The sequence below is a fragment of the Brachionichthys hirsutus genome, unplaced genomic scaffold (genome assembly GCF_040956055.1).
Source record: "Brachionichthys hirsutus isolate HB-005 unplaced genomic scaffold, CSIRO-AGI_Bhir_v1 contig_1394, whole genome shotgun sequence".
Classification (NCBI taxonomy): Eukaryota; Metazoa; Chordata; class Actinopteri; order Lophiiformes; family Brachionichthyidae; genus Brachionichthys; species Brachionichthys hirsutus.
This window is the reverse complement of record NW_027180379.1, coordinates 68543-96007: the sequence shown is the minus strand read 5'-3', so window position 1 is coordinate 96007 and position 27465 is coordinate 68543. Positions and strand designations below refer to the sequence as shown.

General features: G+C 39.8%; 1 protein-coding gene across 1 annotated transcript in view; it reads right to left on the bottom strand.

Moving 5' to 3' along the window:
* The window catches only part of thsd7ba (thrombospondin, type I, domain containing 7Ba), a 97072-nt gene that overhangs the window by 5229 nt on the left and 64378 nt on the right, over positions 1 to 27465 (bottom strand). Inside the window, exons 13-22 of the mRNA XM_068757916.1 lie at positions 23958 to 24224; positions 23056 to 23234; positions 14036 to 14041; positions 12095 to 12228; positions 10944 to 11100; positions 6517 to 6661; positions 6112 to 6227; positions 5515 to 5632; positions 3821 to 3966; positions 2300 to 2468 (exon numbers count right to left, since the gene is read on the bottom strand). Of these exons, the coding sequence (XP_068614017.1) occupies positions 2300 to 2468; positions 3821 to 3966; positions 5515 to 5632; positions 6112 to 6227; positions 6517 to 6661; positions 10944 to 11100; positions 12095 to 12228; positions 14036 to 14041; positions 23056 to 23234; positions 23958 to 24224 (1437 nt within the window). The remainder of the gene's footprint in view (positions 1 to 2299; positions 2469 to 3820; positions 3967 to 5514; positions 5633 to 6111; positions 6228 to 6516; positions 6662 to 10943; positions 11101 to 12094; positions 12229 to 14035; positions 14042 to 23055; positions 23235 to 23957; positions 24225 to 27465) is intronic.

Sequence of the window (27465 nt, the reverse complement as noted above, 5' to 3'; positions counted from 1 at the left end):
ATCAATGAATGCTGTCATTTGTTTTTGTTTTTTGTGAATAATCACAATCTTTTCCAGAATGATCACAGTTAAAATAAATTGTGCTATTGGCACTATATTATTAATTAATGATGCAGAGGGTGGCGCTTTTGCTTCACAGCAAGAAGGCTCTGGGTTTGACTCCTTTCTTGTGCGGAGTTTGTTTGCTCTCCCCGTTTTTCTCTGCGTGGGTTCTCTCCGGGTTCTCCGGTTTCCTCCTGCCTCCAAAAGACATGCAACTTCGGTGAATTGATCAGTCCAAATTGTCCGAAGGTGCTCAGTGTTTACTTGGGTGGTTGTCTGTGTGGGGTGTGTGTTATTGCTGTCAACAGAGAACAGCCTGCTTACACGCGGTAACACCATTGAAACAAGAGAAAGAAGCTTGGCTCGATCTCCGTCCAGATGCCCATCACCCGTAGCGGATAAGACTTTACAGTTGTTTCTCATTACAGTAGCATTACAGTAATTAGCACCTCGTTTACATGCTAATTACTAACTGGTGAAGGTGTTCTAATATATATCTGAGATTCAACTCGACTATTGCCTCCATGAGAGAAAGACATCCAAAATAGAAGCGGAATTAAACACAGTATTGCTGTTGCATGATGGGATAAATTGAGACTACCAACAGGTAGTTTGAAAGATGGGCTTATCATAGGCTTAAAATGCAAATTCCGTAAGCCGATTTGCCTAATTACCTAAGTCTTAGGCAATGCCTATTGATCATGGGCGATTATTCTATGAGGCTAAATATGACATTGCTTTGTCCTTTGGAGAATGTTTCACTATCCTTTTTTTTCCTCACCTGTGTTTTGTTTTCATTTTTTTCTGCGGTTAATAATGGGCTCCAACACATCTCCTGCTGTGTTCATGACAGTGGGCAACGTTTCAGTTTAGGCTGAATAAGGGACCTCAAACACTAATGGCTCAGGTGTTGTGCACTTCAATCAGGGAAAGAGCAGCAGGAGGAGAATGATTCAAAATATGCCTACCTGTCTGTCCGTCTGTCTGTCTGTCTGCCTGCCTGCACAGGGACTTTTCTTTTTCTATTTCTATTCAGGGACTTTTCTAGTCCCTGTGCAGAACAATTATTTTTCATTATTATTATTATTAGTTACAGGGAGGTGGTCAAGGTGGATCGTCCACTCAATGGCCATGCCCAGACTCCAGGGTTCAATTTATGTCTCTGGTTCAAAAGTGCAACAAAAGTGCTTTGGTTTGGATTAGGCGTTAAAATATATATATATATATATATATATATATATATATAAAATTATATTAAAAAATCCTGTTGATTAAATGTTTCGGCACCTTTCCTGTTCTTTATCACTGTGGTACTTCATTATGTGAGTGTACAATATCAACTGCAGAATTAAGTTAACTCTCAAATTAAATATTTTTGCAGAATATAAAATACTCGTGTGTCCCATGCTAGCAAGCAGTTAACCCCCTTCAACTCAGAGGAGATTAGCATGTCTGCAGGCTGGAGGTCATTTTACACATCTAAAATAAAGTTGTGTCAAACTGTGATGAGGTTCATGACTTCAGGAGGTTCTTTCTCTGAAAGAGGGAGAGCTCATTATTTTCAAGTACCCCTAACGTGAGTCCGTGGATGAAACCACATCTTGTACTTGCTCGCTCACATCAATAAACAATACCTATAACTAAAGCGGCTCTCCTTTAAAACTAATTTCATTCCATTGTATTATTGATCTTGGATAAATCACTACTTGTGGCCCACAAGGGCTCACCATTCACATGTCGTGTAGCAGTTTATTGTGTGGCTATTATAAGCAGATTTCTTTCTTTCAGCAGTGTGATCACTGTGGTTAATTATTCCCGTTCACACCGGATGCTTCTTTGCACACCCTTTCGGTGTTAATAATAGAGTGTAAGAAATCAATAATGTTTCTTAGAAATCGATTGATAAATTGCTGTTTATTGTAGTTGCCCATGCTTTGCAGCTCTTAGAATATGATAATGGATGTGCCATCAAGACCTCATAATGCACAGCTAATGGTGTCATTAGTTATCCTATGATTTATATTGACTTCAAAAATTGTTTAGCATCTGAAAATTTCAATAGACTTAGAAGAGCAGACAGTTTATTCGCCGATCCCAGCAAATACCTTTGTATTCAAATTACTGATTAGAAATCAAGAGAACCGCTTTGAATAATTATTTTATTCTCAATCTAGAATTAGTTGTATTAATTAGAAAAACATAATGTTTGTAATAATTCAAAACAACCCAGTAAAAGTTGTCTACAGTGCAGTTTTACCTGGGCAGGGCACAAAGCAGGGCTGCTTCATCTCTTGTTGGATCATCCTCTTCAATTTGTCTCCACAAAGCTTGTCGTCCACTGGCTGAGGAGGCGACTCAGGCCAGTCTCCCCAATGGACAACGCATGACAGGCTCCGTCTCTGAAGGCCGTCGCCACACTCTGCACCCTGCACACACACACAACACACACAGGCACATTTGTGTACATGGCCAGAATACTTCATGTTTGTAACATGTCACTATAATATTGATTTAAGAGGATCTGGGTTGTGTTTTGACATGAATTTGACCATATATGCATTATAAACAGGGGATTATGATGAATCAACTACAGGCGTTACGAAAGAAAACAGTGATGCCAAGTGTAACAGTATTTTCTATAAACCTTGAGGGAGGATATGATATGAATAGAACACACGTTTATTTTGGATTTTGACACACAATCTGAGCCCAAAGAGGCACCAATCCAGGTTTCCACAAAAGAGAATCGAGGCATAATTAAACAATTTGAAAGCATCATTCTTCATCAAGCATTTGCAAAACTATTATTTTAATTCCCATGTGTTTTTTATCAATGTTAATGTGTTGGCGTGTTAATGCAACATGAATGTCACAGAATTGGTGTGAATCCACTGGTGAGAAAGTATATTACATCACCTACAGATTACAAAAGTCATTTCTTCCTGCATCCATTGGTTTTATCAACAGCTTGTTATGACCAGCTTCTATTCCACTTGTGCACTTTTTATCTTTTGATTGTGTGATGACTGAGTTGCGGTGTGTCTCTGCTGGCTGTGCAACGAATTGCCCCTCACGGGGATAATAACGTTTTCTGATTCTGATTCTACATGAAGCACATGTACAAACAAAATGGGGACCCACTTATAAAAGATGCTCTTCATAGAACTACTAGTGGTCAAAAACTCCACTTGATATGCAAATCCATCACCATTATTACATTAGGATTTATTACAAAATTTAGAGTTATGATAAATGATCTATTATCATTAGTTTTTGCTGTGCTGGGATTTTGCCGAGTAAGCCCCAGCCAATAACAACAGGGTTAAATTTCTGACTCTCTCTCTCGCCTCTTCTCTGTTCATATCATGGATGTGTAAAAAGCTGCAGGTATGCATTTTTGATGAATTATTACAAAGTTGCACAACTGATTTACATTTAATTCGTGCTTTAGCATGCCATTGCTGTTAAACAATCACAATGTATTTTCTTCTCCGATTTACAGCTTGGTTGTCACTATTGCTGCTTCCTCGCTCCGTTTACCATCAAGCTTGCACGCCTCCCCGGCACTATTAGCAACAGCTAATAGTGCCGGGGAGGGGATGGTCAGTCCTCAATTAAATGACCTAATCATTGTGAAAATGGAAAAATAATTTTATCTCCACCCCATCATTCAGATTTGCTCCAAAAATGCTGGGCTCTTCCATGGCCCATGATTCACTAATGAAAGAAAAGGCCAACAGAGTGCCACAATTCACACAAGCAATAATATAGGTAATACCTCTACTGTGCACGGAGACCAGTCACTCAGCAGCCAAGTGTAACAAGGCCTGATGGGACATGGCTTGATCTGGGCGAGCTGGTTGAGACAAGGCCGACCCTCTTCATGAGCCTCTTGCAGGATCCGGCGGGTGCGAACGGACTGACCTGCAAAGGATCAAAGACAATGCATACGTAAGAACAGACGCATGTATGTACAAATGTCAATGCAATTAGGTCTGCTCTGTACAGATCAGATGAGAATCTACATTTCTAGAACTATAATTATCAAGATGAAGTGCATCTCTGCACAGTCATGGATAATATTAGAACATTTGCATGAATAGAGAATAAATGAAAATGTGGCATTCATACCCCTTGACGGTGCAAGACATGGGGGGAAAATGCATCAATGCACAAACATAAAGGTCCATAAAATAAGAGTTAATAAAATGAATGACAGAAATGAAAGATGATCATCCTATTGGGAGTGAGAAGAGGCTGCGCCTTCTCTTCAGCCTGTGAAATATTTCCCTCGTGACAAAGAGGAATTAGCGTGACTGAACCATACATCTGTGTCACTGTGCCACTTTATGCTCACATCTAACAGTTTCCTACACTAAGTGCTTTGTTCAAGTGAGTCATTAATCATGTGTGAAAGAAAAAGTTTTGTAAATGGGAACAATAAAAATAGCTGCCTATAGAGCAGCCCTGCATGGCAAAGCAGTAACGGCTACCGTGTTGCATCCTGCGAGACTCAAGCAAATCCATAGAATCCGTCAGATATCCAGTCAAGGCAGAACTTGCATGTACTTGTGTTACGATGGTGGAGATGTATGGGGAAAACTGCGTTCTGCTCCACCGACCGTCTCACAAATCAAACCCAAAAGCATCAACAATCCTGTGAAATCCTGACAAAACAAGATACCCACACTGCACATCCATCACCGAAGCAGAAGACTGTTCTTCTTCGTCTACGAGAGGGAAGTGAGTGAAAGGCAGAAAAGGAGCCACAGTTAAAAAGCCAGAAAGCCCAGTGTAAGTGTGAGTTTATCAGAATAAGGTTGTTAACTAGGCGGAGACGGACGTCGAGTGACAAATTTAAATTACCGGTAATGAATTTAAGAATAAACTGTTTAGTCTCTAATTAACGGAATAAGAGGTGTCCCTTCTGGGATATTGACTTTTGGAGGCCGGAGAAACAATGCATGCATCTAGGTCAAATCATCAACTTTGCAAGTGGCGTTTATGACATGGCTTTCTCAACGTGATGCCGAGCGGTTGGTAATTACCGGTTGCTTATTTGAGGAAGCTGTATATTTTAGTGAGGAACACTGAATAATTTCTGACATCCAGAAAGGTCAGCTGCATAAAATCTAGGTTGAGCCAACTTGAAATACAACATTGTATGACAAAGTTGATGGTATTTATAAAAAAAAATCGGGCTAGATAAAGAATGATAATTAAGTGGGAATATTAATAAATAACCGGGGGGAAACACACACACACACACACGCGCCGTTCACCACATAATGAGGCTTTGGATTCCTTATACTAGTAAATATTAATGCATTTAAATGTATTCATGCACAATTCGACATTTTGGTGAATGCCTGAGTCGACGGTATAATGAGGCACTCGCGGTGGACTTTGTGTCTGTTCATCCGAGCGGTGTTCCCATTGGTTTCAGTCGCGTTTGTTTGCTTTAATGCTTACCTTGGCTGCCGCAGGTATGCGAGCATTCTGCCCACGGTGACCAATCAGAGAGTATGCAGCTCACGGGACAGTCGACCACGCAGCTCTCTGACAGGCTCCACTTGTTTATCAGGCCAAACTGCAGAGAGCAAGAGCAGAGCTGTGAAGAGGGCTGCTGAATTATTTCCACCAAAGAGATAAAGAGAGCGCCTTCATTTTCAAGGTATGGGCCGCAGTTCATCTCCGGACAGGAGGAATTAAATATTAACTCTATTTCAGATGATATTGGGCCACATTTTATGTCGGGGAATCATATTATCAATGTGCATTAAGCAGATGGAGCAACATCCCTTCACGTTTGTCTTGACAAGATGTAACATTGGTGAAAGTTTTAGTCTCGTAATACAGTTATCTTGTAAAATGCAAACTTTACTCCGAAGATATGATGTTTTCTCATATTATTTTCACTTTTATCACGATATCTTTTGTACCGACCCTCAGTATGACTTAATAGTCCTTCGTTTACTATATATTTCCCTGGACAAAGAGAACCATTGCTAAAGAATAAATGCACGGACCTGCCATTGTGGAAACAAGTCCAGATCACACAATGAATACCTGCTTGCACTTTTGTGATTCCACAATCTTGCCATCGCTGCGAACGCAGTCCAAGAGACGCAAACGTGATCCCCGACCACATATGGCATTTTCACTCAGCTGACATGTACTCCAGTCTGCAATACACACACACACACACACACACACACACACACGCAGTTATGCAGCAACATATGTTATTTTCAGACCAGCTTGTATTTCAGTTATAGCCAGCAAGTCGATGTTTTTTTTTTAGACCACAGGGAATCTTTGCCAAGCACACACACACTTTCCTTCACATTCATTCATCTTAATAAATTGCACTGGAATTACAACTCTGTCTATAGTGTGAGCCACCGGGAGCTGCCCAGTCTTAACGCCTCATCATGTAACTTCAGGCTTGCTGTGCTGATCTGATCATCCTACCTGAAAGTCTGTGCTGGTAGGTAAAGCAGGTGCTGCTGACAATGCAGGGCTCCGACTGGAACAGTTCTGGACATGCTGGGCTTCCCGAGGCTGGGAGTCGGAGCACATGTCTACTCCTGTTCCTCGCTGTTAATTGGTCACACTGCTGCACAACAATAAGAAAAGACTGACCAGCATGTCATCGTCAAGCATGAAGGCTGTGTCAGACATAAGGGAGGATGGGATGTAGACAGCTGGCATCAAGGCATCTTTAAGCAGAAGAAAGATATTAAAGGCCATGCTTATTACCTACTGGTTAACATATTCTGATTGAAGTGTCATCAGTGGTAATGTTGTAACTTTCTGGAACATAAAATGTGGATTTATCACAACATAATGAAGATTTGAACACGTGTGAGTGGAGCCGCTGCCAACATTAGCTCAGGTTATTCATCCAATAACTTCAGATCCAGACATAGGATGACTTCAAACCCTCTGCGTAATAGTGACTAGGAGAAAAACTAGGTCTACAAAATGACTAGTATTTTCTTTCAACAATTCATTGGCTTTCTATGAAGCTTCCCTCTCTTATTGCTTCTGAAAAGAAGAAAAATAAACACACATAGATGCAGGACATCTCTGAATATATAATGGCATTGAGAAAACACTTTCCGTGGCGAAGAATAGGTGGTTTCTGCGTGACGATGAGAACAGCCTGAGCATAACAGTAAAAGCAAATTTACATCTTTTATATCCGCTCACCAAAGGCATCGAGAATAACTGGGACACATGTTTGAGTAGAACTATTTGACATATATAAATTAAGTACGGCATCCTGCGTGCTATAAATACTGTGTTGTCAGAAAGAATGTCCATCTCATCCTGTAAAGTGGGTTAACTGGGAGAAGTTGAATTTAAAACAGTATTGACTCACACTGGAAGCAGTTGCATGTGTGGGATAATAATTGTCAGGAGACTTATGAGAACTGTAAGAGTAGGATTAGCAATTATCTACCCGGGGACAGTGGTAGCAGGAGCAAATCACTTAAGCCACCCTCATTAATGAAGACAGGTGCGAAGGATGTGGGGAAAAAACGTGCGGAGAAACCGTCAGCTGTGTTTCTGAGGAAGAAGAAAGATTCTACCCGTAAAGGTCGTCACACTGAGCTGCAACTGTGTCTGCTCCTGATGCATCGAGTCTTGCACCTCAATCACCTTCGCCTCCTAATGAGAGAGTTCTGCACATTGCTCCTGAAGATACTGCAGCCATTGCACCCAGAATGCTTGATTATGAACTGCAACCGAGCTGCTCGTGCCCATTTGTATGCTGTATTAGAAAATAAGTCTCTACAATCTGAAGGCTAAATTGTTCTTTTGGTTGTTCACACCATTTAGAGTCATGTTAAAGATACCTGCACGTATGGATGTATGGGTGTAAAAATATTAATTTGCATCTACCATAGGTTGCTATAAATGTTAAACCACTAAGTATGAAATACAAATAGCTTTGGCTCTAATACACAAATTGCCTCACAGTTACACGTTCCCTGCGATGCAGATACCATACTGACTGGGGATTCTTTACTAGTGCCGTTCGTTATCTACAAGTAGAATCGATGCTGCATTCCTGACCTGAGTTAAAATAAGCATGTGTGCATAGACTAACAGAAAACCTGAAGAGTTCTCACACAGCATAAAAGAAGATATTGTCAGAGGGTGTGCTTAATGAATAGAATGAGAAGTTAGCAATGCTCCACCCCTACAATTCAGAGCAATAATAAATGAGTACCAGTACCAGTAACAGTTTTCTTGTTTGTCTTCTGCTCCTTTCTTTCTAAATCTTCTGGAGGGAACAATTATCTATTTCTACAGGGGAGTTACAGAGTCGCCTCTGACTTCAAAGTGTTGATTCTCATCCCTGACCATCTCACATCCAACTAAAATTCACCCCATGCTGCTGGCAGAAACAAGCTTTGAATTGATAGGTTGCTGAAAATGAACACCATTTGGCAAAGGGTGTTTATTCTTAGAAAACAATTCATATTATTTGTTACCCTGAAATCGGCAAGTAACCGGAAAATTGGTAGCTAAGATAGAATATACGTGGGGAAAAAAAAATCAATTTAACACAAAGGTGGCTAAAAGTTCTTAAAATAAATGGGCCTCATATAACCTGCGTCGGTTTGTTAACAAGGAAAAATCATTATAAATAGGGTTGCAAGATTAACTGTATGCAAAAATCGACTAAGTGAAGTTGCCTCATTGCAGGAGATTAAATACAGCTAAATTGAACCAGTCAACACATATTGAACACCCCAAGAGATGACGCATAACGCAAGGAGAACAGAAACAATCATGTAATACAAAAAAAAAAATGAATCAATGAGTTAAAAACAACAACATTGATGTGTGCATTAGTCCAACTGTATAGACCCTACAACCTACTTTAGGCTACTATTTAAAATAGCCACTGTCAAAGACATGATGAAGTTCATGAAGCAACCCAGTTTGCATGTCTGAACGCTGCCTTTGTTGTAGCAGCTCATACGGAGAGAGCAGGATGTGGGACGGCTCACGGGGGAGTCTCTCTACCCGCCTAAGTGGTATTCAAAGAGAACTGATGCTAATGCATTTTGGTATCAAATAATTCCATGGCAGGTTGAGATGTGCTGGTCATCAAACTATGCCAACATCCACATCCTGATTACATCACTATTTTCTGTTTGACTCCAAACAGACATAATGTTATTAGACAGTGCGAGGGCCACAAAACCCCTGCATGCGTTTATTAAATGAAGATGTTGAAATAGACAGTTTAAATGGATTTGATGCTTTGTAATGAGGAGCAAACAAATCCAGGTGATTCTCACTTGACGACGGAGTTACGTTCCGAAGGCCATTTATACTGTACATATGCACGTACTCACTCACAACTCCGCAGCCATTGCATTATTTGTCACTAAACACAAATGTCCGAAAGCTCGTCATAACTCCGAATTGTCGTTAAACGAGTTCAACGATCTACTGTGCTACATGTGGTAACTATTTCAGGGTTGAATTAACTGTTGAAAAAAAATACTATAAAGGTAATTGAAAAACATTGAGGCTAATTGCATAATATCTGTATTGTGTTTTCTCAGCCTTGTTCTCGCTCTAGTTCCGTGTTTCAGTCCAATGAACTGCTGTGTTTGACAGAAAACCTATAACACGGACCCAGTCATGTGTGACCTGCAGCCTGCGGCCACCAAAAAGTGGCACAGGTTACATATAGTACTTCAGGTTATGGGCTAACCTTTATGGGAAATGGAATCACACTGCTAATAACTGTATTTAGGTAATGTTATAAGAAGGTGCAAGGCCAAACTAATGTTTGCGGGGGGGAAAAGAGACTGGAAAATACAGGAAATGAGAGAAAGTCAAAATTAACAGTTGAGAGAAAGACATCATGTTACAAAATAAAGGCAGTACAAACTAAAGGGAATGAAAACAGTAAAAGATAACAAAATAAAATGATACCCCGACAACACTAAATAAAGGCAATAAAATAAAGGAATATTACAATAAAAGACAGCATCCCAAAAGGCAACTAAAATCAATTAGGCTGTAGAACAGAATGATCAAAGACGAATAAACAGCCTGCCATTACATAAATGCAGTTCTGTAAAGATGTGTTTTGAAAGAGGCTACTGAATACGTGAGCCTTATAGTCTGGGATTCCAAAGCTGAGGCACCCAAACCGCGAAAGCCAGGTCACCTTAAGAACCCCACCCAGAGATATAAGGTTGGGCGCTGGCTCGTAAAGCCTAATTAGTTCTGTTATGCCACACGGAGGCAGATCTAGCCTTGCTTTAAAAGTGACCAGTAAGATCTCAAAAAGAGGGTGATGACATGGTGATGTCATCTGTCAAAGCCAGTAGAAGCCCAACAGCGGAAGGTGGAAGGAGTGATTTCGGATTTGGTTTTGCTTGACGTTAGTTTTGTGGTTACAGGAAAACTGGGTGGATATAGAGCTACAGATTAGATTATTAGATTTGTTTTTATTATTACTTCTTTTTTATTCCCTGAAGATGTAATTTTGTGTATTTCTGGGAAGTCTATAGAGACGTCGCAGAGCTAGTTATCATTTACACCAAATCTATTTCATCAGAAAATAAATTGAAGCTGGTTAGAGTAAAATAAGTAATTTAGGCAGTCAGTAAACTTTCAATGTATATGACATAAATGTGACTTGACATGCAGGAAAGGGAGACAAGAGAGAGACACTTATAAAAACCATTATAACAACAAATGTCAGAACAAACAAAAGTCAAACAAGCTCCCTCTTCTGTCTACAGTGGCTTTATTTAAAAAAAATAATTTATAAATGACACATTATTTTAGGCATATTTCTCGGGAACACACAACTTGTCATCCAACTAAGAAAAAGTTGTTCGATCAATGCTTCTTACCAGAGGGCAGCTGCTCCATGGTCCCCAGGCTGTTGTCACACAGTCGTTGGGGCACGCGAGGAAGCAAACCTGGGCTGTGGGTGGCATTTCCTCCTGATCACATAGACCGTCTTCCACACTGCTGGTTCCCCCACTTGTTGCTCCCTTCTTCACACATCTGCCAGAGCAGTATATGTAGGTGTATAACAAGTCTCAGGGGGGAACTTCTAAGTCTGACTTAAAATAGATAACACAATTTTTCACAGGTAGCTCATTTCTCTCGCAGAGTCTCTAAGCTTTGTCCCAGGCGTTCTTTAAACATTAGGCTGCACACAATGGAAACATGGGTTATAAACGAGTATTTACTGGACAGAAATGAGAGCACTGGGGTGTGTGCTCAAGTTAAAGACAGCTAATGGAACTTCTGGGTCTGAGAAGTTCTGCCAAGGTGAAGCGCTTTAAAACTGCATTTTCTCCCCTGGCCAGCAGGGGGTGGCTCTATTGTTTGCAATAGCGATGTGATGGCGTACAAATAGGTACCTACTCTCTAATATCCATCCAATTACCTTGTTAAACCATTTCCTAGTTACTTCATTGTTCGTATTATAGCCTCATTATTAATAAATTACACAGGGTATGCATTAAGGTGTGATATAAAAGGTATTATCAAATCTTTAGTTTTAGGAAAGAGTTCCGTTTCAGCAAATATTTGTTAAGTCTTTCATCTGAAAACTTATGTACACATTTTTAAAATGTAGAAAATAACTTTTTTAACTAATCTTTTACAGTGGCCTTCTGCAAGCTTGACAGATTTTATTTCAATGGCTGTGATTTGGACCTAAAGGTAGGCTTAGACCAAATTAGATGATTTTAGCTTTTGACAGTGCCCCCAGTGCCCCCCCCCCCTCCCATTTCTGATGGTGCAGGGAAAAAGTCAGCATGTCACTTCTCTCCTCTGGCTAGTTTAAGTACTAAAAAGGCACTGCCAAAAAATCAATGAAAATGGAAAGCTCATCGTGGAGCCGAGGTTTGGTTTGACTGTTTATTTCCACTGGCATTGGCAGTGCCAGGAGTAGTGTCAGCGCCAGCTAGAGGACTATGTCCAATCTACTTGCCCAGTGTGTGCTGCTGTGCTGGGCGAGCAGCCTGCCAAGTCAAACAGGCTCACTGACCTGATCTTGCGACTTTGGACTCCCTCCCCACAGGCTGGCAGGTCATCCACGGTGTTGATGGTGCACATGGACCAGGGCTCAATCCTCCACATGTATTGGCTGCATTCACTGTGGCACCGCACAGCCTCGTACACCTGTACATGTAAATGTGCACACGCACACACACACACACACACACACACACCAGAGACACAAAACACAGAAGGAAAAAAGGAAACACATGAAGGAAGCAGTCGAGTGAGGTACCTGAAAAATATAGATATTTACATCCTTCGCGTGAGGAGGAGGTGGATACACTTGTAGAGAATATAGACGCTCATTTTTCTTAGTACAGCACTGAATGTCGGGTCAAATCCTTGGAGCTTTTATGTTGAAGGATTATTTTATAGACTACAGAGCTTCATTGTGATTTTTAGATTCTCTTGACTTTTTATGTCAAAAGACCGTTTTTATGACAAGTTTCGTGCTTAAGAACACAACACCGGCTCACATTGACTTCTTTTCCCCGTTTCCTTTTGAACTTCAAATACGGAGTTAAGAATGTATTGCTTTGTATATTGCACATTGCTTCCCTGGGATGTTTTGAAGTCTGCACAACACCCAATTAATGGAAGATATTTGTGCTGCGCTGTCAGTGATGCTGAAGTCTAATAACTGGATTATATTTCATTTATTTACCTTTTCTGCTTTCAGACTATGACATAAATCATAAAGTAAAATATCGGATTGCCAGGTAGACTTTTTACCAAAGAGACCAACACTAATGGATGAAAGCGTAAGACTGTTGCAAAGGGCGATGGATTATCATTCTTTACATTAAAAACACATGAATGCATGATATGGTGAGGACAGCATGAGGCGCGTAAACCGGCGATGACATGGCAGTAGGCACTTGCGCTGAGGATGTAATTGGGTGGAGGTTGAGCTTATTCCCTTCTGTGTATAACCAAGGGAGCAGCCAGTGCAATGCTCCTGTAAACACATGTTCCCTCTCAATCTATGTAACAGTCTGCCTCAGTAAAAGGTATACTCCAGAGGACACTTTGTGGGAAAAGCTATGACAAGCAGTAATGGGTGTTTATGTGCGTGTGTGTGTCTGTGCACAGACTAGTGAGCAGGAATGAATCTGGAGTATTCCCTCCCCTACGAGCCACACAGATGCCCATTACACACCCTCATCATCTTCCATCTGTCTCTGCAGATGCCCCTGCTGGGTAAACTGGCAACTGATATGCGCCCACTTTCTCCATTACAACTTTAAATACCCAATTCTAGCTCAACAGTTAATTTTTTATCACCAGACAAAGACTTTATAGTCGCCTGCTGCAGTATACCACGGTGTATTTATTCTACATTCTTTCACTAACTCGATTTGTTCTGTGAGACATTTTGTCACCTTTCCACATCAGGTGTCGGATGAATATTTTAACACTTGTTGCGACATGGAGAAGAAAAATATTGGAGTTGCTCCCAGGTATATGATCTTATGTCAGTCACGTTTACAAGGCTCTGTCATCCTGGAGGAAAGAGGGATCGAGCAGCAGTTCGAATCACCCACAGGCCAGATTCTCTCCCGATCTTGTTATGACAATTGTGGAGTCAAATATATATTATTTAGATGAGCAGCAAGGGAATAATTATTTCCCAACTTGAGCATATTCTGTATTTTTCTTTTTTTTACAGAAAATTTACTTTTCTCCTAATGCTATTTCGAAAATGTCAGTCTGAGTCCCTTCAGGAAAAAAAAGCAGATGGAATATGGTCCAAATGCACTTCACATAATTACGTCCACCAATGTAGCACTCCCTCCAATTACACGATTGTTCTTTCTTTCTCTCGACCGGAAGGGTCACGGGAGTATATGTGAATTGGACAGATCTGGCATGCATTTTGTCTTCATTAGCTAAAGCAGAGTATATGTACAGAATGAACAACACTGACCTGAGCCTGCGTGGATGTCCATATTAGCAGTGCATGACAAGCCAGAAGTTGGGCAGGGGAGAGAAGAACAATGATACGATCATTAGTTTAAATTTTCCCTGTAGTAACATAAATGTATGGGGTTTTTTTTTTGTCTTGTATTTAATTTTCATCTTCATTCTGCTCTCTGTTCCATTGATGGCGTAAAGGATGATTAAGTACTTCAACATCTACAGTGGATCTAGCAGTGCTGGATCTTTTGCCAAAAATGAAATGATTCATACTGCTGAGAGAATTTCAAAGCACTGCGGTTGGTTGTGCAATGGCAAGACCTGCAGCTGAAGGCGACTCTGAGACATGAATTTATCTGTGTTGGTGGTGAGACGGAAGTTGGCGTAAATGAGCATATGCTCAGAAAGCTTTCTCGTCCTCCGTATATCGAAACAAGGTTACGAAAAATAACTGCTGTCAAAACAAAAGCAGTAAGGCTGCGCCAATGTATTTTTCACAGAACAAATAAAGTCACCTGACCCAAGACGGCACAGACATAGATAATTCTGAAGTAGATTTTTACTGGCCTCACATGATGCACGTGTGAGTTAAATGCTGTTTGTGTCATGACGTGACAAATGGTCAAAGCAAGAACATGTTTCCATGGTTATTCCACAAATCCTCCTGGAAGCCCAGACAGTCTCTTTTTCCATCTTCATTCCTTTGTGAATGTGAACAGAAAACGCTAAGAATCAGGTTGACCGATTCATTTTTTTAAGAGGCAATTATTCATGGGCAGTAAATTTACAACAGTATGATTTTTGAGGGGGGGTAAACTGCAGTTGATTTTCCATGTGCATGGCTTTGCAAGTAAGGTAAATGCTTGTTGAGCGCTCTCATTTATGGTTTGAGATATTGGATATTGCTTCATCCTACGCCGGGGAAATGAAACGCACATCTGCAAAAACTTAAACCCCATGCAGACAGACATTCGTAAATGCAGACTGCAACTGTCTGAGTAAATTATCCATAACATTCAATCCTCTATTACAGAAAATGACGCGCAAGAGGACACGTGAGTGCCGACTAACCCTCCCACAGGGGTACCACTGGATTCTAAAAAGAGGAATACAACTCAATGTGTGGCAAGAATATATAAACTCTTCTATTAATGTCAGTAGGCACATGGATTAGCTGACGTACAACTGCTCTGCTGAGAAACAGGAAATAAAAATAAATAAATCCAGCAAAATAAAAATAAAAAATGGAAATAGCATTCTAATTCTGAAAGATGGAATTCCATAACATTAAAAAAAAACATTTTGCAAACTAAAGCAACAAGAGATCTTTAATCATAACAGGTATTACAGGAACAACAACACACGGCCTCAAGTGAGATATGGCTTCTAATTTAAACTCTTACTGCTAAAGACTTAAATGACCCAAAGGCCTTACAGGATATTCCCCCTGGACCCAACAATGTCGGCTACACCACAGGGCAAAGGCATGAATCTGCATAATTAAACTAATTATGGACCATTAAGCTTGATTTCCAGCTCTGAAAAAATCTCAATTTCTCATTTAGTTTGTCATCCATTAAAACCACACAGCTTGACAAGACATGAAATTATTAGCATACATTTAGCCAGCACTTAACTACACCAGTTTTTAATAAGCAATGGTCAAAGATCTTTTTTCATAGATATGCAAAATCAGGGTTAGAGCTAATCTAGTTTTAGAGCCGAGTCTCTCTTTCGTAGGTCAAATCCAGAAACCAAAGAGCTTGCACCTCTGCCAGCATAATGTTCATTAAAACAGGAATATTCAGAAAACATTCCAGGTTGTATCAAAACTGAATCATGCAACATTTTTTTGTCAGCATGTCTATGAAAGAGGAAATATGTGAGCATGTGGGGGTGCACAAAGTGTGTGTTCAATTTTGTATCATCTTGAGGGGATCATCAATCACTGCACTCATCGCCATAGTGACAGTTGCTTTACTTGAATCTCCTTCATGGAAAATTAAGCACCTAATTCCTTGTCCCTGGAAACCTCCTCCGAGCAGTTGGATTAATGTATTCATCATAAAATATTTCCTTAATATTGCATATAGATGTATTTTTATTCGAGATATAACTTCTTACTTTTGCCACGTGTATGAAAGACTGCTACATATTGGTGGAATTGGTGGATGTTTCATCTCTGTACCCCTCTCTGCTCCTGCACTTTCACACAGTTCAACAACACATTTTACCCATATTTGGATTATAATCTGGATTTGTTCCATATTTAGATTTAATTGTGCCCAGCGGTGGAATATCATTATCATTTTTTTGTTTCTAAATCTAATTATTACCATTACATTTAATGAAATTGACAAAAATATAAATTCTTCCTTTGTCCAAAATTGATCGGTAGATAAAATGTCATCACAATTCATTGTCAATTTCTTTTTAGAAAAAACAATCCAACAAACCAGATGATCTCATGCAACTCTCATTGGTATAACTAAAGTGAGTGATGCATGTAAGCAACTTGTACTTCAATGGAAATAAAAACATTTAATTATTAAGTCTAATAACACCTTGATTCATTTGGCATGTCTTCTTAAAACATTTTTTATTCTGCTATCTCTATCGGTTTCGTGTTGGTTTTATTTCATCTTTGAGTTGTTCTCCAACAGCCATTCGTACAAGTACAAAGTTAACTTTATCATTTAAAATAGATGTTATTTCACTGACACTATACTATCAAAATACTTACAAGTCAAATTAACAGAAATAAATAACAGGATTTTATGGAATTAATTGAGAGGGAAAAAAGGAGCGCTTTCTTTGGAATTACCTTACAGGCTCACAGCAATTATGCAACAGCTGTGTCTCTAAAATACTCCTTCCAATTGTGAAAGGATGAGCATATTTAATATTCAGTCCGTAAATTACAATACACTTAGTTTTTTCTATAAAGTAATTACAAGACATAAGCTGTGACTAACCTTTGTATATGAAGTAAATGCTAAGAGCCATTTGAGCAGCCAGAGGCATTAAACCACTAATACTGCACTAATACAGCGCCCTTTGACCTCTCGCGATGCTTTACGCAAACACATTCACATACAGTGAAACGCACCACTTGCTCTTCATGAGCACTAATCATTTATGCAGTCCCTCAAACACCCCCCAGACTCCATAGAGTACCTAACTTTTGGGGCTGTTGATAGATAAAATAGTAACACATGCCTTAGCACCGCTCTACATTAATTACACCTTATTTGCCTTCAGCGATATTTCATTCTAATGGACAGAAATGAATTAAGCACATGGCTGCATTCTGGTAAAACAAATAGTTTCCTTCGTTTCTTTTTCATGACATCTGCGATTCTTCCATTCATTGGGCCTGCTCTGGGCTGTTGTAGCTTTTTTTCAGAAGAAGAACAGCAAACAGATAGATGAAAGAGACATATAAAGATTGGCATTTTAAGAAATTTGCCACAGAACGAGGATGAATCCTAAGTTCTTGAGAAAGTCAACTTCTCCCAGGCTGTAAGCTATTATTTGGATTTTATTTTGCAAACTTGTTGACAGGAAGAATTAATACAGCATGAATTCACGTAAAAATCTTGATGAATGAAAAAATGGGTTTAAGTTAAGGTGAAAAAAATGAAGCACAGTAAAAGCTAAAAAAGTCAAAAGTTACTGATTAAAGAATTTTATCAAATTTTTTCACTCTATAAACACAAAATGTCTTTGGATAAGTGGTAGCGGTTAATATTGTGGAAAAGCAACTGTAGTATGTACAGTTTGCAGCAAATACTGACAATACTTAATGAGCTAGATTACAAATCCTTGGATGATATGGTTGCTGTATGAATCAGGCATAATCAGTGGGTTTATAGGCACACTCCAAAAAATGAACAAGGATAAGGTGCCTGTTTTTATATAGCGGTACTCGAGAAGGAGCATCCTTGCTAAAAACACTCCTGGTCAGTGGGTGGAAGGCAGAAGGCACATGACAGATTCCTTGGTCATCAATCTTTCACCCTGTTTTACTTGTGGGAAACAAAGTGTCCCAGGACATAGTCAACCTCCTTCATTAGTTTGGCTATTTTGGTCCATATTCAAGATACCAATGCCTCAGCGTAGGAGATAATGGCTAAGCCAGGTTTGTATGTGAAATCTGATGCCTTGCTGTGAAAAATAGCTCCTTTGCATTATCGTTGAGTTGGAGGCAGTTAATAAATAGTGATATGCTATCACTATAGGAAATAGTGATTACAGACCTGAAGCAAAAAACAACTATAGATACAGAGTCACCCTTAATATTCAAGGGCGAAAGACAGGAAGCGGCAAGCCGCTCGGAAGTTACCATGTTTGCCCCATCATGTGATGTGCTCTGTCCAGTGAGCAGTACAGACCCACCTGACTTGCTGCATGATGCTTATATGCATCAACTTTGTAGCAGAAGATTCAAGAAATTATTTTCATTACAACCTCAAGAGTTTTTGGCTTGGAGCATACAAAATAGGCTCCATGAAAACCAGCATTGATAAACAGCAGATGGCCATGAGCTCATGGAGTGTCTCTCCAAGTCCAGCAGCTAATCCTGAGACGTTTAACTATAGCTCTGCTGCTCGGGGGGTAATTTATGATCTATATGAACAGCAGTGCAAGCTGCTTCATAACTCTAACCCATCATGCTGATATAAAATTTGTAGAGCCAATCTGGATGTGACGACCTTAAGTTCACCGCACTTGCCTGAAAGTTAAACAAAGGGCCTCTTTATCATAGGCCTAAAGCTAATACACCCATATTAACCTCTGTCTTAAACTAAAAGACAAAAAGAAGATCATGAGGCAACAATGGCAGAAACGACAGCTTTGAATAATGCTAATTCTTTTAAATAAAATGCCGATTTAAGCAGGTGAAATACACAGCTGCTATCAATATAATGAAGTATGGCTGCATGGCATCGCCCAGAAGCAGCTCTGTGGGAGAGGCTATCAAACCCTTCAATAAATGATTGCCGATAATCAACCATTCATCAGCGTCCTATTCTGTTCTTTAAGGCAGGCAGAGCAGCAAATCTCAACGTAATGAGGATAACAAGCAGCATCACCCTTATAGCTCATACTGCCATTTGCTAAGAAACCAAACACCCAGCTCAACTGAGCCAAGACATCCAAAGGTAGCAGGCATGCACTAAGTGTTGAGTCTGGACACTCAGTGTTGACACCGGTGATGTTCACAGTCAATAAAGCCATTTATGAGACAAGCAGTGATCCCAGGTCTCAAACAGCAAAACATGAACCTTTGCCTCGAAGTGGGTGTTTATCGGCTGCCGTGATTATTACATGGGTCATTGCTTGGAGTTGCTGGACGCTGCCCTTAGCAGTGGATAAGGAGGAACACATTATTATTGACAGGCTTGCACGCCGGCAGTCGGCATGCAAGCCTCCTCATCACAAGCTAATTAAAGCATCGGCAGCAGCGTCGAGCAAAGTGCAAATGTGACAGCTCCTGTAGACTGCATGACGTGTGTTCCATATGCATTTTGAATAATGGTATGTGCAAAGTACTCACCGTTAGAGTGCTTTTTTTTACAGTTCCTTCAAACTAAACTCGAATTTCCAACATGGAATTTGTGCACAAAAAAATCTGTGTTGAAGAATCCAGTCTTCTACAAAGAATGCCCCCCCCCCCACCCCCCCCAAGTACAGCATCGGAAAGAAATGGGGGGAGGGGGGGGTATCATTGATTTGGTTCTTTTATCTGGATCCGCTCCAAAATTGAATGCTTTCCTTCATGGATCATGTTGCACGCTGCACACAGTTTTATGTTAATCTGTGAAGTAGTGTCTTTGTGGCTTACTGACAAAAAGTCAAACAAGATATTGAACAAAGAAACAAAAAAAACAAAAAAACTGAATCTATTATGAAAATGTAATGAGTTTGTCAATAATTAATGTGAAATGAGATTTCCACCAGTATTTGTTCAAGAAAGGAGCTTAACTATTAGCTACTGATCATTATTAGTTAACTGCGTTCTATTGAGCTCTGCTATGGCTATCTGTTAAGAGGACTAATCACTCGAAAAATATAGTCTTGAATTACATCACATTTTCATCTCATCTCAATCTTGTGAAATATCATCTCATCTGGAATAACAATAAAATACAGAGACAGAAAACCATCGTTTTTGTCATATTTCCTATCTGATGTAGAGTTGGACCAAGACGTAGAACTCAGAGCATGTACTCTGTTCCGTCTCTTGATTATATAACAGCAGGATCCAGTATGCTGAGGGTGGAAATATATATATATATAACTCCAAACTGCTGATTAGCCCAAAGCAATCCCAATAAGCAAAATGAACAGGCTGGTGTGTAAAAAGGACTTATCTGCCAAATTCAACACAGACATTCAGTCTTCAATAGAATTATAGTGCATGTCTTCCTGCCATTGAGATGTGAGTGGGGCATGCAGAACCTTAAGCAGGGTTAAAGTGGGATTTGGCACATGAATAAGCTTCATATTCTGGTCCAGTGACAAGCAAACCTTAATGGAATCAATTCATGTTTTATCCCTAACCAGAACGAAAAAATAATAATAATAATGAGATTACAAGAATCAAATTATCTTCAAAAATGGAAAGCAACTGTGTTGAACGTTATACCAGCATGTATACCTGATTTCTCCGAAGCAGCAAATATGTGTGTGAGTTTTAATATAATTAAAATGTGTCTTGTAATTACAGACCGAGTGTGCATCTCCAGGAGCTCTACTTTGATATCTTTTAACTTTCTCTAAGGGTCCCTTGGGGAATTTTGCTTACGTAAATGGGCTCCAAATAGCAGTGCTGTGAAATAAATTGTGAAGCACCATTTTATTATCATTTAGACTGCACCCATCAATATACTGCACAAGTTTGATCCCTTATGCTTCAAACTTCAGGAAGAAAATGATGCATTTTATCTTCTCTCGATGAACTTGTCCCTCCTGATTGACACATTTCTCACAGTCTCACAACTGGCACATCATTGTCCGTTATTTTCCCCCTTGCTTCTTACCGGGGTCATGAGATCCATCAGCAAGATACTGCATGACTTACTCGTTTTGATGACACTTGCTATTGATCACGTTTCCAATGCAGAAAGCCTTACAGACCATCTAATTAGTAACAGCAGCAGGTTGCTTTAAACGCCGACGCAGCCTGTTTAACTGTATGTTAAAATGTGTTGATTTTTCCTTGGTATTTTCATGGTGACAGCATCTATTTCCTTCCAGTATCTCCCCATCGTTCTTGATCACTCAACCATGTGATGAGCAGGTGATGCTCTGTAAATTTCATCGGTGTCAAGGTAGTCACTCCCCGGTCATTGCTCCAGGGGACACATCTGCTGGAAGGGGCAAGGATACACTTTTGCTACAGAGCGTTTCAAAGTAGTAGAAAAAGAGGAGGACGTCCATTCGGGATGTGACAGCATTTTCCACATTCATTTATTTGCGTGGGTTGCTGCAACATTAAACATTTTCCATTTTTACAGCACAAACACATGCATTTCCTACAAAATTACTTTAGTTGAGTGGTCTATTAATCTCTATATAAATGAATGAATTATTGCAGAATTTAGCATTTTCTTTATTTCCTTTCTGTGAGGAGTTTGCAGGTTTTCCCCGTGTCTGCGTGGGTTCTCCGGCTTCCTCCCGCCACCAAAAACATGCAAATTAGGTGAATTGGTTACGCTAAATTTTCCATAGGTGTGAGTGTGTGCGTGAATGATTATCTGTCTATGTGTGGCCCTGCTCGCATAGGCTCCAGTAGATCCCACTACCCGGATTTCCAATGAAGCGGTTAAGAAAATGAATGAATGAATAAATCTCCCCTTACTTCATGGCAATTGTTTTACTAAAATTGGAGGTGTTCCTCAGAAAGGCAGCGATACACATTCTCCAGAAACGTCACGCACATAAATGCACGGTGGTTGGTGCAAGTCCGAATTTTGACAGGGTTATGGCCTTGATTGAAGTATAATACCGTCCACACCTCCAGCAGATGTACTTCACTTAAACTGGCCAATTTGATCATGTTATTGAGGTTATTACAGGGCAAAACTACAGGGGCCATATAGACTGTGTTAGTGGGTACTTAACCATCTGTACACAAATCTCCACTCGAACAGAGTGGAATATTTTTCACGCAGTGATGCCTCCTGTTCCTACTGACCTCTACAAACTGAAGTGTCCTTTCAAGCCCATTCAAGCATACAGACAGCATTCATAAAACGCTTCCCCTCTTTAAACCACAACCCCATGAGAAATATGCGGCCACAAAATATTCAGGGCTATGGCTTAAACATGACTGTGGAGTATGAAAAGCTCCCATCTGTCCACTCTGCCCCCCTGCGCCCAGCACCTTTTGTTATTTAACAGTGCCCTGGTTTCATGCCAAGAAAAAGCCATGTCTTGCAGGGCAAATTATTTCGTCTGAGCGAAGACACCGGAAAATCAACAGGTCACCCAGGAGTCCCATTGGCTGATGCTTAATAAAGGTTGTCATTGAAATGTGAGCTGAATATAAAAAAGGTGCAGTATGTATTTATACAGCTTTGGGCTACATAGCTACATTTATATATATATAAACGCAAAATGGAGAGGTGTACAAAAATGAAAATGCCAACATACAGCATTCCAAGGTCACATGAATAAAACTGTATAGCGCATATGTGGACATCATATTTAGTAACACAGGAACTTTACATTTAACAAAGCCTCCATATGACACGTATTGTGCAAAGAATGAATGCACTCTATATATGAAATGCTGCTATATTTAAGCAATGGAAGCAATTCAGCTGAGAAGAAGTGGCTTGAGAGAAATGTAGATAATGATGAAAATGATGATGATGTCACAGCTAAAATGTCTTATTCTATAATCCACAAACTATACACGAGCAACTGGATTTTGTTTGGACAAACAGTCACATTCCATAATTTGTTTCCATCTTGTGCTGTACAGAACTATGGCTATACAAGTACTGCTGTTCGCCTTACCTGGTTTTTTAAATCCAGCTGAGGGCATGGGCGTCCTCCGTTGAAAGCTTTCTCCCTCAGCCATTTGGACCTGATCTTTAACCCACTGCCACAGGATGCGCTGCAGGCTGACCAGGCTGACCAGTCACTGAGCTTACAGTCTAGGGGGCATGCAACGTGGCAAATTTCAACCACGTAACCTAAAATGTAATTATTGGGAGAAAGAGAGAGGCCTGATTCAGACTTGGTCACATTAATAATGCCAGGCTGACCCTGCCCTGGACAGTGCTTTGTCAGACTTGGGCCCTGCACACCACTAACACCAAGAGCTAATAATCTGACTAATAAGTGTCTCATTCCTACATTGCACCAACAAGGGCAAAGTAAAACTTGGTTTGCACACTGCATCATGCTTGTCGTTTAATTACCATCCCCGAATGGCTGAAAACCTAGTTCAACCATCTTTTACCCAAAATTATGCAGAAAATGGGTTAAAGTCCCATGAAGCATGAAAACAAGTGCAACGTAATGCAATGCAAATATTTTGTACTTCTGATCATTCTGTCCAGTTCACTTATGGCCAAGAAAACTTGCGTGCATTTAATTCGAAAATGTATATGATTATCTTTCATCTGATGACTCGTAAAAATAAAGATACAGTTCCGATCACCTGAGTTGCTACTCACACCTGAACCCGATTGCTCATTGATAGCTTTAGTATTTTATGTTTTAGTTTGGCAGTGAAACAATTGACCAATCAGATCTAAATAGAGGGGATTGACAATGTAGCATGTCTCACTGCATGGCTAGAATCCTCTATCCATAAAAAGGTAGTGACAGAAAATAGCAACAAGGGTGCATAGGATTAATCTTTTGTGCATGTAAAGGCCCAGCAGGTTAAATTAGTATAGATGCTTTCCTACCTGACTCTGTACAGAGTGTGGGGTCAACCAGGTGTCCCTGGTGGTCATTGCAGGCGACAGCTCTATAACGTAGACCGTGACCACACTCTTTTATTTCCCGGTGGCTTGTCCAGCCCTTCAGCGACCCTGGAGCTGAGGGATTAGGGAGGATGCAAGATGACCAGTTTCCATAGGGCTGGGACAAAAACTCATCACAGGGACAAGCCTCAATCTCCTCCATTGGATACAAGTCTGCATTCAGGCATCGCTCCTTCTTTTTGCTGCGACCTAAGCAGGATATGGGGAGAGAACAAAAATATTGAACATGTTCTATGCACACACCAGAACAGAGCACCAGGTGAATGAAACTTAATTGCCAGTAGCAGCTATTACTAGCTTTTCCTTTTGTGTAAAATGTGAATGCTCAGGCCAGAGGTTACATACAAAAAGAAGATTAAGAGCTGATTCCACCCTTTAATTTTTAAGCAATTAAACTGAGTCATGATTTCACTCAGAAAAGGCCATTAAACACCAATCGTTCACTTTTAGATTTCGCTTATGAAAGCAAGCAATCATAAATGTGTTTACCATTTTCTACATGTGGTTCCATCAGAGTAAGTCAAATGGAATAACCCACAGTAAAATGTCTGGTTACGACCTGCAACTTTTGCTAAGGATGAAACCGGTTTACTTAATGGATCATCTTGCTCTGTTCTTCCCTATCATTTCCTTCATAGGAAATTAATATAAATTAAAAGCCAATCTGTTCTCTAAAGTGCTCCAGGAAGTCCTCTTCTATGTAATGCACAGATAACACATGAACGCACCCCAGAGAATGATTAGTGATCATTGAAAGCATATTAAACTTTAATCTTTCCTCAATTTTTAATCCTCGGGGGACTTGTACATAATTCATATCATCACTACAAGTTTATGTTGTGAAATTTAGACTTCAGTTATTATTTTATACAGAAAAAACTCATTCTGAATGCATAATACAAGCAAGGTTACCATTGTATTCGACTGAAAGGCATATTCTTGACTCTTGCATGGCATTTTAATGCAAATGCCCATATCCAGGCATCGCACATCATGCACAGACATTGTGTGCTACCGTGCAGAAGGAGTACTAATATTGCTGCAGTTGTTCTCTCACTCGAGATAAGAAAGACAAGTTCCTTAAAATATATCATGCCTTTTTGTCTCTTGATGAACATTTAGTCCTCGCTTTCTTTTCCATCTTTGATTTCTCACCAGCACACATTTCTTTCCATGTATTATTAATTCTCGACGACACGCAGGCAGTTTGTGATTCAAAGCGTTTGAAGCAGTGGAGAAATATTAGACAATGGAAAGCTGCCCATCTGCTCAGAGACTGTTCTCTCAGCTGAGGACGTTTGTCTCAGAGGTGGTGTCACGATTAAATGCGTAAATTCTCAGTTTGGTGAACCCACTTTCCCTCAGGCTGCCTCATCTCTTGTTATATCACTAATAATGTCCATATATTTCCCACAATTCATAATTGTTAACGGATTTACTAACAAAACAAGATGGAATATCCCTTCTATCTTACAATAAACATGTTTTGAGGGTATCAATGTGATGGCTGAGGCTTCTTGAATGTCTTCTGAAATGTTTCTGTGAAACCAAACATAGTAATAATATCAAATTGAACCATCCACATTTATTGATTAAAAAAGATAATATGGAGCCTAGGCATGTTTCGATAGTTTTCCTTTCAAACTGCAAATTCGATATATATTTCCTTTAAAAAAACACAATCGCGCTGAAGAGCTCAATTAAATTATCCATTAAGACCATAAGAACTAAGCACAAAGTACATTAGCCCTGTCCATTACAATTGATAACTATTAATAAACCAGCATGAACAGGAACGTAACTTAGCAGCTGAGATGCAAGTGTTCCTCTCAGGCGCTGTCACTATTAATATCTGGACCAGTAACAGATGCTACCCGTCAAGCCATCCGACTGCTCAAGAAGAAGCTTCAATGATTGCTTGCCTGCTTTGCATCATTCCATGGTAATACATTATATGCTATAGTGTTCATTTCTGAACAGTCATAAATACGCCACTTTCTCCCATCGCATTACAAAAAACAAGTAGTGCATGTAATAGAGGGAGACAATTCGAGCTTAAACAACAGGCTAGAATGGAGTTTGGAAGATTTTGATTCATGTCACTATTTGTAAAGCTATTGTTCAAACTTTTCAGTTGTTAAACTTTTTGAGTAGTTGGAAATGTATTTCTACAGAGCGACTGTCTGCTGATGACCAGTGATAATCCGGTAGGTTTCACCAATGGGGGGTTAAATGAAGGTGAACTCAGTCAACTTCAAGCATAAACTGTAAAACAAATTCTCTCCCAGTGGTCTGACATGACCAAGCAAGCCTCTCAGTTGATATTTTATTGTTGATATTTATTGTTGATATTTTACCAAACTTGTTGTTTGGTAATAAATAAATAAATAATGCAGCAGGGGCAATCAACACTTTGACAAGCAAGTAAAATTCTACTAAAGCATTTTCGAACTTCAAAAACGTTGCACACAGTCAACATACACACCAAGACCAAACCAAAGGTCTGTACTGTAATTTGGCTAATCCTGCTGCACTTGTGTTCCTAGCTGTTTCATGGATCCGGGGTGTATGCGACGTCCTGTGCGGCCATCGAGGGGCCCCATCTGTTTCTGAAGTGGGCCTGATTGCAAACACTCCCTTCACAGAGTGCGAACGCACTGTCACCGCACCATAATCGTACAACAATCTGTTCAATCTACGCCACTGCTGGTGTTTGATTGAGGAGGCACCAGTGCGACATTACTTTCCTTTGACAACTGCATTACAAGCACCACAGCAAAGTGTGCCTTACACACCTTATTGTATCATTATCTAGTTGAATTATTCATAATTTAACATTTGCTGTGGCATACTCCATCAGCAGCCACAAGACTGAAGTGTTCGAGTATACCTTCATGTTCAATCAATGATTGATGCATTTATAAACAGGCTGAGCTGATTTATAATTTAATATTTGTTACCAGACTACAAACTAGCACAAGAGTCGTTTTCTGACTGAATGGTGTTATCATGGGCTCTGTTTCTTTGCAATGCCTCTGACTCACACCTCTGATTGGCTTGGCCAATTTTCCGCCTGATTGTCTGAACCTGGTATTCGCTAACCGACATAACCCCTAAACGCTCAGAGGCAGAGCAGGGTGCACAGTGGACATCACATTGTTTGGTTCTTAGAATTTTTTGTGAATCTTTACCAAATTCCTACTAAGACAATATTCATATAAAATGTAAATATATAATGAACATTACTATAAAATATGAAATATTGATGCATTTAATTAATTGACATAAAGTTACCAAACCACAACCTTTATTAGGGAATGTAAGAACAGACAACCGAAATTGAAAGATAAATAAACAGAGGAAATAATAATAATAAAGGAAAAGAGCAACAGTAATATCTAATCCATTAAAGCAACTTGACCAGAAGGCT